Source organism: Grammomys surdaster, unplaced genomic scaffold, assembly GCF_004785775.1.
Source record: "Grammomys surdaster isolate TR1022 unplaced genomic scaffold, NIH_TR_1.0 125985, whole genome shotgun sequence".
NCBI classification, from domain to species: Eukaryota; Metazoa; Chordata; class Mammalia; order Rodentia; family Muridae; genus Grammomys; species Grammomys surdaster.
Genome location: NW_021620801.1, coordinates 4,885,933 through 4,901,389, shown reverse-complemented (window position 1 = coordinate 4,901,389; position 15,457 = coordinate 4,885,933). Strand labels below are relative to the sequence as shown.

Genomic DNA, 15,457 nt, shown 5'->3' with positions numbered 1-15,457 from the left:
CAAAACAAAGAAATGGACATAGTGCATTTGTGCAGCATAGTGATACAACCTAGAGTTGTCTAATCTGTTCGCTGTGCCCTCTAGAGAACATGTGATTGTATCTGGGGACATTTTGGAGTCTTTGTGGAGTACAGAGGTCAGGAATGCTGCTATTTGTCTATTAACACAGGGGATGAACCCTGTGTAAAAATTACCCAGAGAAAATGTCTACAGAAGCAGGTCTAGAAATCTTGCTACAACCTTCTATTTGATACGATTATTTTGGCTGCTGAATTGAGACTAGAGACATGAAGGACAAAAGTGAGGAAACTTCTGAAAGCCACCACTGTCACCTAGGCAAAAGCTGATGGTGGTCTACCGGGGGCTGCAGTGTGTGGATCAAGGTGCAGGCAGGAGGGGTTTAGAAGTGGCCCACATATGCATGTATTTAAAAGCAAGAACTTAGCTGATGATTCCACATGGGAAGAAAGGCTAAGACTGTGCTCACTAACTGTGATGAGCAAGGCTGGGGCAGACAAGTTAAGAGTTTATGGGGTTTAGTATTCAGAGTTTTAAAAAGGATTCAAAGGTAAGAATTTTATAAATTTCTAAGACATCTAAGTGGTAATGTTTACTAGACCAGTTGCACTTCTGGAAAGATCAAAGGACAGCCTGTGTAACAGGAATAAACCACAATTCCCTTGTGGAGTTTAGAAGTTTGTTAAAATGAAGGCTCAACCTGTAAAAAGCTAATAGGTCAGTAGATGGACAATAAGAACTGACCACTGATTTAGCTAATGGGTTATAAAACTGTGACCCCATGATAACAGTTTTTGGAAATTCAGAGGGGAAATTGGTTGGGTTAAGTTTAAGAGGAAGTGGAGAGAATTGGAGCTCACAGCATGACTGTGGAAGTCTTGCAAAGGGGAATACAGAAACAGGGTTAGGCCTGTTAAGAACAGTGTACTGGAGACATTTTGTTTCTCACTGTTCACTGCAGATTATTTAATTCTTACAGCAATACTGTAAATTAGATACTATTATCTCTATTTTAGATAGAGAAATCCAGGCATAGAGATGTTAAATAAATTGCCCAGGGCCACACAGGTAGCAGAGTGCAGGGACTAATGTGAGAATTCAGGCAGTTTGACTCCTAATTCCGGATTCTTACTAAAGCAGGTGACAAGCTGAGCAGAGTGGAGAGTTATTACTAAATTGGTTCACAGCTTTAGTTCTGATCAATGTGAAGAGTTCTGTGGATGACGGAATAGGAACGTATTTGATGTTACTGAGTCCTATACCTAAAATTGTGAAGCTGGTAAAATATGTGTTTACCACAATTACAAAAGCAAAACTGTAACAGCAGAAATGCCATTGGGAAACACAAACCAAACCAAACCAACCAACACAAAAGCAACAAAGTTCTGTACCAGAACCAAAAGAACACAGACCACTTCAGTACTTCAATGAATGATTTAGGAGGCTATAACTTCAGAGTGAGGCCCCGAGACCTCAAAACTGCCTCAGGTCTCCAGAGGCCTAGCTGCTAAGAAACAGCCAGCATGTAGACACTGAATTTCACATCAGCTGGTCCTCCAGCTGTGAGGAGCAGAGTAAAAGCAGCAAGGTAAATAAGATTGTTAATAAAAGTTAAAACATAGATAAGCAATTCCTTAACCATTCAATCTAATCTTAATTAGGCAAAGCCTTCTTTCTTTTTTTAAAAAAATTTTTTATTGGATGTTTTATTTACATTTCATATGTTGTCCCCTTACCCCATCCCCTACCCACCCGGGAACCCCCTATCCCCTTACCCCTCCTCCTTTTTCTCTGTGGATATAACCTCCACCCTCAAAATTCCCCCCCTGGGGCGTCCAGCCTTCATGAGGTCAAGGATCTCATCTTCCACCTATGCCCAGCAGGGCCCTCCACTCTTCAGCTGAAGCCCTGGATCCCTCCCTAAGTGCTCCCAGGCTGGTGGTTTAGACCCTGGGAGCTGTGGTTGGTTGGTATTGTTGCTCTCCTCATGGTGCCGCAAACCCTTTCAGCTCCTTCAGTCTTCTTCCATTGAAGGCAAAAAGGCTGTGTTCAGGATTTGGCATTTTATACTGTAGTATGTGTTTTCTTGGCCTCAGTGACTAATCTATCTGTTCTGTTTTTCTTATCACCAGGAACAGTACTGGATTTTTTGAAAAAAGAAATTCTACGTATGATTAGAAATATAAACACTCAGTTCAGTTAGAAAGTTCATGTCTCCTTTTCCCTCATCACCACACTGACTCTTAGGTGACGTCCTCCAATCTCTGCTTCCTTCCCAGGCTTGACAAGCTCCCAACCTTGAAGTTTTAAATGATAAATACTAGTTGGTACCTGAGCACCCTGCCAGGAAATCCCTATTTCCTGACCCCCAAGTGCTTATACATGCACATGCACACCAACAAGTCAGCACATAGCCTCCACCCTCTTGTCCTCAAGTTCTCCTAAGTTTTCTTCTAGTCTTTCCAGACCCCTGCTCTTCCCGTCTGGCTGTCTTCCAAAGACAGTATCGGGATCTGCTAGGACGCAGAAGCTTTGAGGAATGTACTGATTCACCACTGGCCGCTGACATAATGTAAACTTAAAAAGCCAGCACAGCTTAAAAGAGTAACTTGAAACTTATAATTAAGCTAACATGGATCTTTCCCCCACTTTACAAAATCTACAATCCTACAGGAATCCTCTCATCTGAACCACTACTTCCATGACACTAAAACAAACAAAAAGATTACTGGCTAAGGAGGGTCCCCTTTATATCCCAGGCTAGCCTTGAACCTGATAACCCCGTTTCTACCTCTCAAGCCCTGAATTAGTTACGAGCTACCATGTCTGGCTCAAGAAGACCATATGCATGTGGAAGTCAGTGGCTGACATGAGAGGTTTTCCTTAACAAATATATGCCCACACTATTTCCTAAGGTAAATTCTTTCACTAAAGCCAGTGTTCTCCAATTTTGTTGGTCTAGCTACTCAGTTTGTGCTGGGTAATCTTCTGACTCTGTCTTCAAATGCTGGAATCATACCTCATCCCTCCTGATGATGATGATGATGATGATGATGATGATGATGATGATGATGATTAAGGTGCTAGGGGATTTAACTCTGGTCCCCAGGCTGGTCAGCAAGCACCTTGACTACTATGCCATCTGGTAACCCAAGGAGAATTTTTGATGATGCCATCCAGGAGTTACAGTCATATATTTTATAAACTTTTCAGTAAGTCATTAACTTCACTACTAAAATACTAAGGTAGTCCATGTTGCAATGCAAGGCTCTTAAGAAAGAAGTTCGTATTTGTAAGTGAATTGCAGATTCTTCTGTTCTTGTCATCATTTGCTTTGTTAAACTTTACAATTCTTTTACTTTGTTTCCCCTTTGCTATCTTAACTTCTCTGGCAAATATTTCTGTCTCTAAGTTGTATGTCAGTCTCTTCCCTTTCTTGTTAAGGAGCATTAACAGCTTGTTATTATACCCAACAAAAAGGACAGACTCCGGAGCTTATCAAGGTATACATATATATGGTCTTGGCTTACAGACCACAAACATAAACAGCCTGTCTGGTTTGAAGCTTCCTTCCTACTTTTTAAGGGCAAACATACTAGAAATCTAATAACTGAGGTTGCTCACAGTGTAAAATGCTAAAAGGAGACTAGACAGTGATTATTAATATGTGTTCCACTTCATTTCTGCCAAACCAAACAACCTGCATTTTCTTATAGCCATACATATGCCTCAACCTTTCCTTCTACTCCTGGCTTCTTGATGTGCTAGCGTTATGCTCATGTGTCAGGTTTTGGACAATGTGTCAAGTGCTTAGCTGTGAGTACAATGTGGATATTATTAATGTTTTCTAGCATTAGAAATTATGTGTCATCAAATTGGGGTACGTTAACTGGGGGTAATGAGAACTTGAGCATATAGTCTTATTGTATACTTAGAATATTTCAAAAGACTATTTCTGTCTCTGGATTACCTCATATATATATACTTCAAACTAATACATTTCCTAGAGACAATCTTGATTTTTAAGTTAATAGTAATAAATTCACTAGTTTCCCACAATCTTTCCACAAAGATTATTATGAAAATTCATCAATTTATTTGACAAATATTTGTGGGATACATGCTATATCTGAGTACAAGAATGTAAAATCAATTAAAAGGCAGCTCCTATCTCTAAGGAACCTAAGATCTTGTGGAAATAACAGAAATCTTAGTTTCTCCCTGTCTAGGGAGTTAGAACCTCAATCTAGAGCTAATGGACTGACTTCTAAGTATTTATTACTAGTATTTATTACACTAGCTGCCTGGTGTTGAGGAGACAGTGACTGGAGTCCCTAAATGAGCTGGGTAACTCTGGCCTCACTGTCTACTTGTACTGAGTTCTACTAGCCTCTGCACTGATCCTAGGCATGGGGTATACCTTCATTTTAGGTCACCTGCAATGGCAGTTTCTGTTTCTAGAATCAGTTTTCATCCACCTTTCTTTAGACACAGCTTAACATCTTCCCCAGGGCTTGCTCTGCCATGCTGCTATGGAACACATCCCAGCTCTGTCTTTGCTCTCCTTGTAATAGACTCATTTGTCCACTGACTATGCTTTTTGTTTGCTTCAAAAAAACAAAACAAAACAAAAAAACAACAACAACAAAAAAAACAAACCACCTTTGTAACCTTTAGGGGGAGGTAGAGTCTTGCCTCTTTTACTCTCAAGGATGGCTGATGCATACCACTACACAACTGTAGAACACTGTTGTATATAAGAACTAGTAAACATTATCTTTCTAAGAAAGAAAATTAATCAACAAATATAAACACAGGTATGCCAATAAAGATGACTAAAGGCTTGAAAAATCTGCTTCTACACTCGCGATTGAGTGAAATGAGAAGGTTGAGGGTTGTCATAAAAACAAAGTATTGTAAGACAACAGAATAGGCTTGGCACAGGGATTCACTCCTCTAATTGCAGGAATGGGAAACAGAGTCAAGGAGATCATGAATTCAAGGCCAGTCTAGCTACACAGTGAGAACCTATCTAACAGTAAGCCAAAAACAAGCCCCAAATAAACAACCACTATCACCACCAACAAAATTAAACCACCACCACCACTACAAGAATACCCTATAATTGGAATAACTGTCGCACTCATCTTTATGTGAGCAGCATGTAACACAGTTTGGCAATGACAACACTCAGTAAATGTTTGAACTGAATTATGCTTAAGAACAGTCTCTGTATAAGTGAACAAAGTTCTGAGGAAGAGCAACAGAGCAGAAGAAATAACAGACATTATGCCAACAAAATGTGGAGTAAATCATATCAATACTTTCTAATTTCTAAATGTCAAGGATCAGGCATAGGTCTGGAATACAGCAGTGAGCAAGTTAATTAAGCCTATATGTAGAATGGGAACTATAGTAAATGAAGGGCTCAGCGTGTTTAAGCAGTGACAGTGGCCAGAGGCTAATCTACAAAGATTACAGGGTACTTTTTAAATATACAATCTCATGTCTTCATCTCATTACAAGGAGGGCACACAGAGTCAAGAAAGCTCACATGTCCTAAACCCAACAGCCACCAAAGGTTTGAGATAAAGGATCCAGCTTTTCTGATAGTCCAGGCAATGCCTATCCTCCCATACGAATTTCTGCTGTCACACAGTGGAATGTTTCACAGTCTAACAAGAATCTACCACAATAGCCTACCGATATTCTGCCATAGTCAAAGAGGAAGAAGACATGGTTTGAAGAGCACTTAAATGCAAATTCACTTTCTAGAAGAGACTGAGTATTCCCTAATAGGGACTTGATGTAACAAGCACTGAGCACAAAGAATCTCAGTTAGTGGAAAACACTGAGCATCTCAGTGCTACAGTTTAATTCCATTTCCTGTATATCCAACCTATCTATACTTAATTCTTTAAATTGGCAATTCATGTGGAGTTATGATTCAGGTGGCACTGATCTCAGTCTCAGGGCTGCAGGGAATGGCTAGTGTAAACAGCAATGGTATCCCTCAGTCCTCAAGGTTGCAGGAAGGGCTTCAGTGTGGATTACAGTGATCTCCTCAGTCCGAAGGTCTGCAGGCTTAAGTGTTCTTCTATGGGAGGCAGATATAGTATCAAACACATGCAATCCAACCTCTCAGGAAGCAGGAAGACTGTAAGCCTGAGGTAAGCCTGGGCTAGAAGGAGAAATAGAGACAAATTCTATTCGCCACAATGTGTCCATGTGATTACTGGAAGTACCCAAAGGCTGTTCTATGAAACACTATCCTGGCTTACTTAAAGCCATTCATCTGAAGAGCTCTGTGTAGGTAACTTAACTTAGTTACACAATTTGCATATTTAAGGAGACAAAACATTAAAATTTCTTTTGGAATTTAGTGCCCAAAGGCAACTCTAAGTGGTGAATACTACCAATGTATTCGTCTCTCCTTTTCAAATATAGTAAAATATTTGAAATGGACTTACAGATGATACTGCTCTGGATAATATCCAGATCTTTAACAGCATTATTTTCACCAGAATCAATGTCAAGGAGAGTAACATTATCTATCTATCTATCTATCTATCTATCTATCTATCTATCTATCTCTATCTACAAACAAACAAACAAACAAACAAACAAAGAAATACAACACAAAAAGCATACCTGTGGGGCATATCCAGGAGGCACATAAATAGGAGGCACGGAACCATTTGGGGACATCATTGGAACCTGAGCAGGACCTGAATGGATTACAGAAATGATGCAATAATCCATCAGTGCTTAGCAAGGTGAGGCGGAGAACAATATGACTACTTCACCCAAGCTGAACATTAAGCTAACAGTGGCTGTAATCATAAACCGTGGAAAGAAATTAAAACTGCCGAGTTTTTATATACCATTTACTTTATGTTTTATGTAACATTTTAATATAAGTTATATGTAATATCATATATAAGTTTTTATGTAACATTTACTTTATGAAGTGTATGTATTATCTTTAAGTACATCTACGTTTCTCAAACTTGCTCAGTTCTTATACTTACAGGCAACACTTAAAATCTAAGATTTACAGGCTTTCCAACATAAATACTTAAGTCAATTTATAGCCTCAAATCATTATTTACTGTGCAAATACCCCACGTGACTCTAATGATTGTGCAAGTAGGAAAACCAAAGTGAACTTTGTATTTAAAAAAGAAATCAATCAGAATTGGAAAAGGACCCCCCCCACACACACACATATACACAAAGGCAGAAGAGGGAGTACTTAGAGGAGGAACAGTAAGGTCTTTGAAGGGTTCTTAAGAGTAAAGACTTGTGCAGTGTAGAGTGGTCTTGTCCGTGGGGTTAAGAACAGTTGGAGGAATGTACATGTGCAGTTACTATGAGAAAAGTTTGCTTTCCCTGAATCTAGAGACATTCTAAACAATGTAAACTTCATTTGAGCTGTCTTTTATTTTTATGGTGTCATCTTTCCAGATAACCCTTATAAATGTGATCTTATTCTCTCTTCTCCTTTCTGAGAATAAAATAAGTACTCTTAGAAGTTTTATTCTTTCTAGAACAAAACCTCACTTAAATAATCTTTTAGAAAAATACTTCATTTGGATCTTTTCTCCCAGTAACTTTAGACTGTAGTATTCCATATGCTCCAGTTTTTAATCATTTGAAAGCAATAATTCTTTTCTAAGAAGAAAACGAATCAGACAGATCTAGTGAAAAAAATGTTTGGGGGGAGGAGTGATCTCTTTTACATGCAGAAAATTTGCTGTTGAGGTGAATGGTACCACTGGTCAGGGCCATTGTGACTGAAAAGCAAGCAGGTCTCAGCAAATCCAGATTCCAGTCTTTCTAGGGAAGGGTGAGGGAAGGTCAGAGCAACCTGGGGTGATAGGGAACCATGAAGAAAGGAAAATGTTAAGATACTGAGCTTCAAGAAAAAAGTATTAAATCATGGCAAGTAAGGGGAACTGAAGAGAAAGGTGAGGAAGAAGAGGAAGAGAAGAAAGACAAGAGAGAAGCAGGAAGGGAGGAAACATTAAATAGAGAAAAGGAGGGAAAGTGGAAGGGAGAAAAGAAGAGATGGAAGAACGGGAGGGAGAGCAGGGCTGAGATGGTTACTAGAAAGCAAGCAGAGGGAGTATAGACTACTGTTGTACACTGTGATGCCTACACAAGTGTCAGCCACACTCTTTTCCAAAAGAAACCTGGAAAATGCATGGAGCTGCAGTGCTCAGGCCTGGCCTGCAAGTGCTCTATAGCTAAGTAACAGCACAGCCTCCAAGTAAAGGAAGGTCTTCTGACTATTACCTTAAAACTATGGTTTATGTGAGTGTTTTACCTTCATGTGTGCTTGTCCATGTGTGTGGTGCCTGTGAAGGTCAGAAGAGAGTGCTGGGATAACCTGAAACTGCAGTTATGAATGGCTGTGAGCCACCATAGTATCCACATGGTGGATACTAGAAACTGAACCCAGGTCCTCTGTAAGAGCAACAAGTGCTTTTAAATCCTGAGTCACCCTCCAGCCCCTCTAAAATATTATCTTAATCATAATTCATGAACACTATTATAAGCCATGTTTTTAACATATGTTTTCTCTTCATAATCATTTAATCAAGCAACTATATTCAACATTACCCATTTTCCAGACAGAAAATGAGGCAGAAGGAACTTAAGTCTGCCCAAGGGGTACAGCTGGAATTTAAAAAGCTATCATTTCTCAGGATACACGTCACATGAACATTGAAATGCTACTCACTGTCAGTAACTGCTATGAGTCATTAGGTCTTGCCTCTAAGGAAATTAAGGCTACCTTTGTTTTTATTTGCTAGAAAAACACAACAGAAAGCAGAAACACAATTCTAAATTTAAGTAAACATTACCGATTAGTTTGCTAAATAGCACTTTTGAGAGTCTCTTTAAAATCTCTACACAGAAAGGCTTCAATTCAAAACACATTTCTGCTCTCTGGAGAAAGGGAAACAGTTGTACACTAATGGTCATTTTATTCATTAACTAAGTCACATAAGCCAGTAAACTAGCCTTCTAAATTGTAAGATCCACCTTAGACATTATTTATAAAATGTGAAAATTGGCTGAGAACCCTAGATTTTATTGAAAATTGTATTTGTTTACTTAATAGCAGAAAATAATGCTTACTGAGCACTATGTTCTAAGCTTAGACTGCAGGCTCTTTGCACCCACTGCAAAGTTTAATCTTGTGTCAAGTCACTAATGTTAGACAGGGATTGATGAAGAGTATATAGAAATGAAAGAAAGCAGACCAGCATCTTTAAAAGCAGAACTGTTCTTTAATCAAAACATTTAAAACCAGTGCTTTGTTTCCCTGTGGCTATTAGGGCAGTAACTTCCAGGTGATGCACCCACAGCTTCTATCTCAGCCTCCTCAATGCTAGGATTACAGCATGTGCCACTGTACTCGGCTCACAGTTTACTTTGATAGCTGCTGATTAGTTTCACAAAAGATGTGAGCACTTTGACTACTTAAGTAAATTTTCTAATTGGGAGGCAGAAAAGCCACATAGATTTTAAAAAGGCAACTTAGCAGTGCTAGGTACATTTATCTAAAATAATGGTGGGATATCTTCAACACTGAACACAAACCTGCCACACCCCCAATAAACAATAAACACAAGTACTGATATTCAGATCCACAATACCGGCAGCACCATTTTACTAGTCCTGTGTCTATAGTAACAGAACTCTAAAACCCCTGCACATTTATTAACACAATGCTTAATTACCTCCTAGGTCCAACAATACTTCGTAACTCAGAAAGTTCTAGAAGATTAACTACAAAGTGTCTTAAATTTGAATACAACAAAGTAGACTATGTCCAGGGAAGAAACCAAACCTGTTATAGGAGTACATAAAATGTACACCTGGAACAAGAAAGCTGTACCTGAACAACTGTAGGTACACCTAACAGCTCCTTCAGAGCTGACAAGCTTTAGGCAAAATCTACCCCAAAGCACAAATGATTGCATTGCTGTTAAGGGCCTACTTCTTATTTTAAAAATCTGCAAAAGAGGGTACAATTCTATTTGTCATTTGTCTTAAATTTGAGAAATTCCCTACACCAATTCTTAAAAGCAAAATTAATAATTTATACCTAATTCATTTTACCTAACATAAACTAAACCTACTGTTTCCTTGTTAATCTACACACATATTCAAAAATTTTCTTTCTTTTCTTTCTTTTTTTAAGAAAAAAATCAAAACTACGGATTTGTTCAAGCATTTAAAATTAAATATGCAACGGGCTGCTGACTGCTGCTGTGCACAATGGCTTCCAAATTATCTGATGCCAATTTTCAGATCAGTCTTAAAAAACACGAATAAAATCAAGAGGCCAGACAGAATGGGACATGCTGTGAAATTTAAAATCACTCTAGCTCATAGAGTCTACAATTTTCATAACCGCATAACAATTTGGACTATTTTTAAAGCGAACACATTTGGCATTAAAAACACACAACACGGCTTTAGGTTAATACAAAGCTTCCTGTGTTTTAAAATAAAACCGAATGTTCAAAAACAGCAAATCTTACCACTCATTTTGTTTCTACAGGAGCAGCAGCCAGCATACAAGAAAACCCAACAAGGAAACGGCGTAGTACACGTTAGCAGCTTTAATTGGAGAACAGTTTCGCTTTTTTTTCCCCTCAAAGCTGGTAAGAGGAAAAGATCCTTTGACCGAGTCACGTGACCGACATCACATGACCTACAGTGAACCGGGAAAGACCGAGAGAGGAAACAGCGCAAAGCGTCCGCTCCGGTGCCACCGAAACAAAACGATTTAAAGGCTTTTTCAGCTGCTTCCCCGAATGCACCGCGTTCTGCCTGAAGAGCCAAAGTAAACGCTAATCAAAAGAACCTGGTGGATACGCATTTGATGGAAAACCATCCTCTTTTGTGTTTACGGTTTGACTAACCCAGACCGCTGCTCGCTTTCCCATAGAAAGTTTGGGGTAAAATTAATTCCAAAGCCTTGATCCAAAATATGAGTGTATAATTTGTGAGCATTTTATACTTAACATTTAAGCAATGTCTATAATACAAAGAGAACTGCCCACACAATAAAATTGAACGACTTCCTTACGGCGGGATATATTTCAGGCTTGTTTTGCTTTTTCCTTGAAAGCTAATGAAGGCTTCTGCTTTTATTGTCAGTTTCTTTTTAATGATTATTTTAAAAATAGAACTTGCTCTTGGCATTAAGAAAAGATTCTTAGTGGAGAGTATTCTTCCTCATATTTATAAAATATGACAATACACATCCCCGAAAGCAGGAAAGTGAAAAATACTCAGTAATAAAGGTGAAAACTTAAAATTTCTTTTAGAAAAAACATGATGTTATGTAAATTACTTAAGATGTCATATAAATTCAGAACTTTATCAATTGCTCACAGGTACATACAAATAATGGCTGGGATCTCTGACATGAGGCACAGTGGGGAAAATGGATTTAGGTACTGGATGATACTGAAAGTTAAAATGAACTCCTATACTTACTAGCATGGCAATGTACTACTTTTGGATTCTGTCTCCTGTGGAAAGGTTAAAATGACAAACCTCAAAGCACTGTTTTAAGAAATCAACTTAGACAAACTAGTATGTATACACTGTTTGGTGCCACTCAATAACTGATAGCTATTGTTAAGTCAAAGTATGATTACTGGCTCTCAAAGCTAATGATTACACAGTTGAGAGGGACCATCTGCAGTGCCCTACTTGTTAATGAAAGCAGAGCCATCATTACTAGAGAAGCTGAGGCAGGAGTGGCTAAGTAACTTGTTGAGGGCACATAGGCAAAGGCAGGGTTGCTTCATAGGATGATAATCACATGTTAAAGTGTAGGCCCTATTTAAAGGCCCAGTGTCTCTCCTGAAGGTAAAAAAATAAAATAAAATAAAATAAAATAAAATAAAATAAAATAAAATAAAATAAACCTGGCAGGACACAGCCCTGGCAACTCAATAAAACTCAATAAAGGGATGTCAGACACCCCAGAGAACAGACACTTGCTCAAAGTGGAGAAGGGTAACTGTTGACCTTTTATCCCATTCTGAATGCATTTGCCCCAAGGCTGCGGGATGGGCGCTTACTTCACGGTCCTCTTTCATTAAGGCCACTCTGCCTTCCTATGCTGAGTATTCCCGACAGTGAGCTGTTTTTTTCTTTTTGCCCCAACACTAGCTGTCAAGACAGTGACTTCAATGTCCAAACTCTAGATCTGATTTCTCTGTTCCTTTTCCTGCTTTGTTCTTAAAGCTGTGTCTGGATGCCCAGCATGAACTTACTTCTTACAACTATAACTACATCCTGTTTCACAGCTAATCTTACCAAAATTAGTATAGAGACCTAGTACTCTCTTTTAAATTACTAATAAAAATTTGTTAGGCAATATTTGATGGACAGAAAGGAAAATTATGGCAATCATTAAGCACGCTGAAGTGACTTTCCTAACCCTAAGCAGCAGACCCAGTGATGGACAGTGTTGTGCCTACTCTCCAACGAGCCATGCTGTACCACGCATGCTTCTGCTCCTCTACATTGTCTTTTAGTCTTACGTTTACAGTTTTCTAGTTGAGAAGGATATTAACGGTAGACTACTTAGCTACCCTAACAATGCACAAAGTCCTAGGTCCGATTCCAGTATCATGAAAAAAAAATCTAAAAGGAAAACAATCCTTTATCTAACCAATTTAATTTACTTAATTTTGAGGCTTATAAAAATTAGATAGTATTCTCTTCTGTAACTTTACCCTCAATGCTGGATTCTGTCTAGGTATTTGGGACAGATTAGTACATGAAAATGGATAAATCTTACATTTGAAGAGGTGGCTCAGGATAAAGATGCTTGCTGTTAGTACTTGACAGTCTAAATTCAACCCCCAGTTTCTATATGGTGGGCGAACACAACTGGATTCCTGCAAATTGATCAATGCACACCTTGGCATGTACACCCTTGTCTTAATGTTTCATCACTATGAAGAGACACCATGACAACAGCAACTCTTATAAAGGAAAACATTTAATTAGGACTGGTTTACAGTTTCAGAGGCATACATACCACCATGGTGCTGGAGACAGAGCTGAGAATTCTACATCTTGATCCATGGGCAACAAGGAGAGGCTGTGCCACACTACACCTAGCTTAAGTATCAGCCCTCTCAATCCCCTAGTGGTATACTTCCTCCAACAAGGCCAAACCTCCTGATAGTACAATTCCCTATGGACAAGTATCCAAATACATAAATCTTTGAGGGCCATTCCTATTTAAACCACAAATCCATTTTAAAAATTTTAAAATAATGAATACATAATAAATCAATCAGATTGAGATGAATCATATATGCTTGCAAGTATGTATGTTGAAAACATGTCTGAAGGTAGTAAATAATATGACAAAAGAAAGAAATAGAATAGGATAAGATGGACAGCTTAGTACAGAGAGATGCTGCCTGACAGAGCTAAGAATTAAAATTTAAAACAGTGATCAGTCAGATCAGATTTAATGTGAGAAAGTATGTCAGGAAAACTCATTTATTCATAGAGAAAGCAACCAGTACCAAATCCCTAAGGGACATGACAGGCATGCTCAAGCTGCCTTAAAATACTAGAGTTACTAGAGGATCATAGCCAGAGAGGTAGTGGGGAGACAGGAAAAATATTCTCCAGGGCCTTGTAAGATACTGTCAGGTCTTTGGCTGTTACTGTGAGTGAAACAAGGTAGCCACTGATGACTTTAAGACATTATCTGAATTATATCTTAAAAGAAGTCATCTAACTTATATACACTGCTTGCTGGACTATGGTATAACACTTGAAAAACCCAAGTTAAGCATTTTTACGTAGCCCACAACCCAGTAATAGAAAGCACAAAGGACTGGACCTAGAGTATCCATGCAATACGAAGGCACTTCTATGAGGCCCAAAATGGATGAAATGGGCCTGGGAATAAAAAGATGCCAAGATGTGGACATGTGACATTTAAGATATTCCAAGGGCATCAGGACACAATGCCTCATCCAAGAGACCACTGCCTTAACTATTCTGGGATTCAAAGCCTGAGAGATAAATTCCATTGTCCCTGATAAATGGGCATTTAATCTGCGAGACTTGCTAATATCACTAAAGGAGAAGTAGAGACAGTAGATTCTAACGGGGAGAGATTTCTGAGATCTCTTGGCCCACATCTTTCTTTAAGAGACTCTTTTATACCAAGGAAGAAAAATGCTAGAATTAGGATTATGTAATTGCTATTTCTGAAGGACAGTGTCAGATACTTTCTCTAATATATCACACTCCTTTTAGCACACATTGAATGAGACGTTCTATCAATTCAGTCTCACTACTTAGAATGCAGATTTAAAAATTTGAACAGTCTTATCTAATTCTTATTGTACATTACCTAGTACATGTTCCCCATCTTTTTATTTCTATATGGGTTGCTTCTTTAAAATAGATTAGTAAGTTTTGAGTTTTCTAGGTACTTATTCCTTTGGGTTAAACTGGCTGTAATTATCTTCTTAGTTTATGCCTTGGTTTTCATATATTTTATGAAAATGTACAAACGTTTCCAATTGAGTTGGAGTGAAACATTGTTGGACACACTGTGTGTGTGTAAAGATATCTCCATTTCATAATTATAAAATTAATCTCCTCTTGCAAGCACATAATGCCAATAAAATCATCTTGTGGAAAACCTTGTTTTAGGAGAGAATGATTACCTGAGGATCCAGTCTAACAAACAAAACCAGAAGGCTTCAAAAATCATACTTCAACTAGCCACAATCAAATTTTTCTTCCCAGACCACTCTACTGAGATTATACTGGGGATAGTCAGTAAAATCAAACTCTTACTGACAAATCGAATTGATACTGCTGACAAACTTCTGCTTCTCCTTAATATCTAGTCCTTGATTTCAATCTTCTGATCATGCCTTTTAAGTGCTTAACGGCTTGTGTTATGTTCCTTCAGGTGTTGCTTTCCTGGAAGTTTGTTCTTAGCCAGCTTTTGTTATTCTACATCAACTCTCAAGATGGCCTTACTTACACTCCTAAAAGCATGGGATTCTGTACCTCTGCAGATTTTTCTTCTGGGCTCTAGGTCTATAATATGAAATCCACATGAAATTCAAATCAGTTGTTTTCCCTTCAATACACACTACTCTACCTTCTATATTTCCCATGGTTTTATTTTAACAGAAACTTGAGTGTAACACTAGATTTTCTTCTTCCTGCTCATTTCATACCATTACCTAGGAAACTCTGACAGTTTCATCCCTTCACTCCTACTGTTAGTTTAAAATTATCTCAGTATATTCCTTGTGGGTCTCCTCGTCACCAGTCTCTTGCAATGAACACCCTTCTCATATTACTGCTAAAATGAGTTAAAAAACAAACCACTTGTTTTCTCCTCTGC

The 15,457-nt window shown here is 38.4% G+C and overlaps 1 protein-coding gene across 5 annotated transcripts in view; it reads right to left on the bottom strand.

The window, feature by feature from the left end:
• Positions 1-15,457, bottom strand: part of Fndc3a (fibronectin type III domain containing 3A) — a 159,477-nt gene that overhangs the window by 44,498 nt on the left and 99,522 nt on the right. For 4 of the 5 annotated variants that reach the window (XM_028754218.1, XM_028754215.1, XM_028754217.1 and 1 more), the window contains exon 4: positions 6,670-6,746. In XM_028754218.1, coding sequence (XP_028610051.1) covers positions 6,670-6,746 — 77 coding nt within the window. Of the gene's footprint in view, positions 1-6,669; positions 6,747-10,577; positions 10,685-15,457 lie in introns of those variants that run through there. The other variant, XM_028754219.1, reaches the window with a different exon arrangement.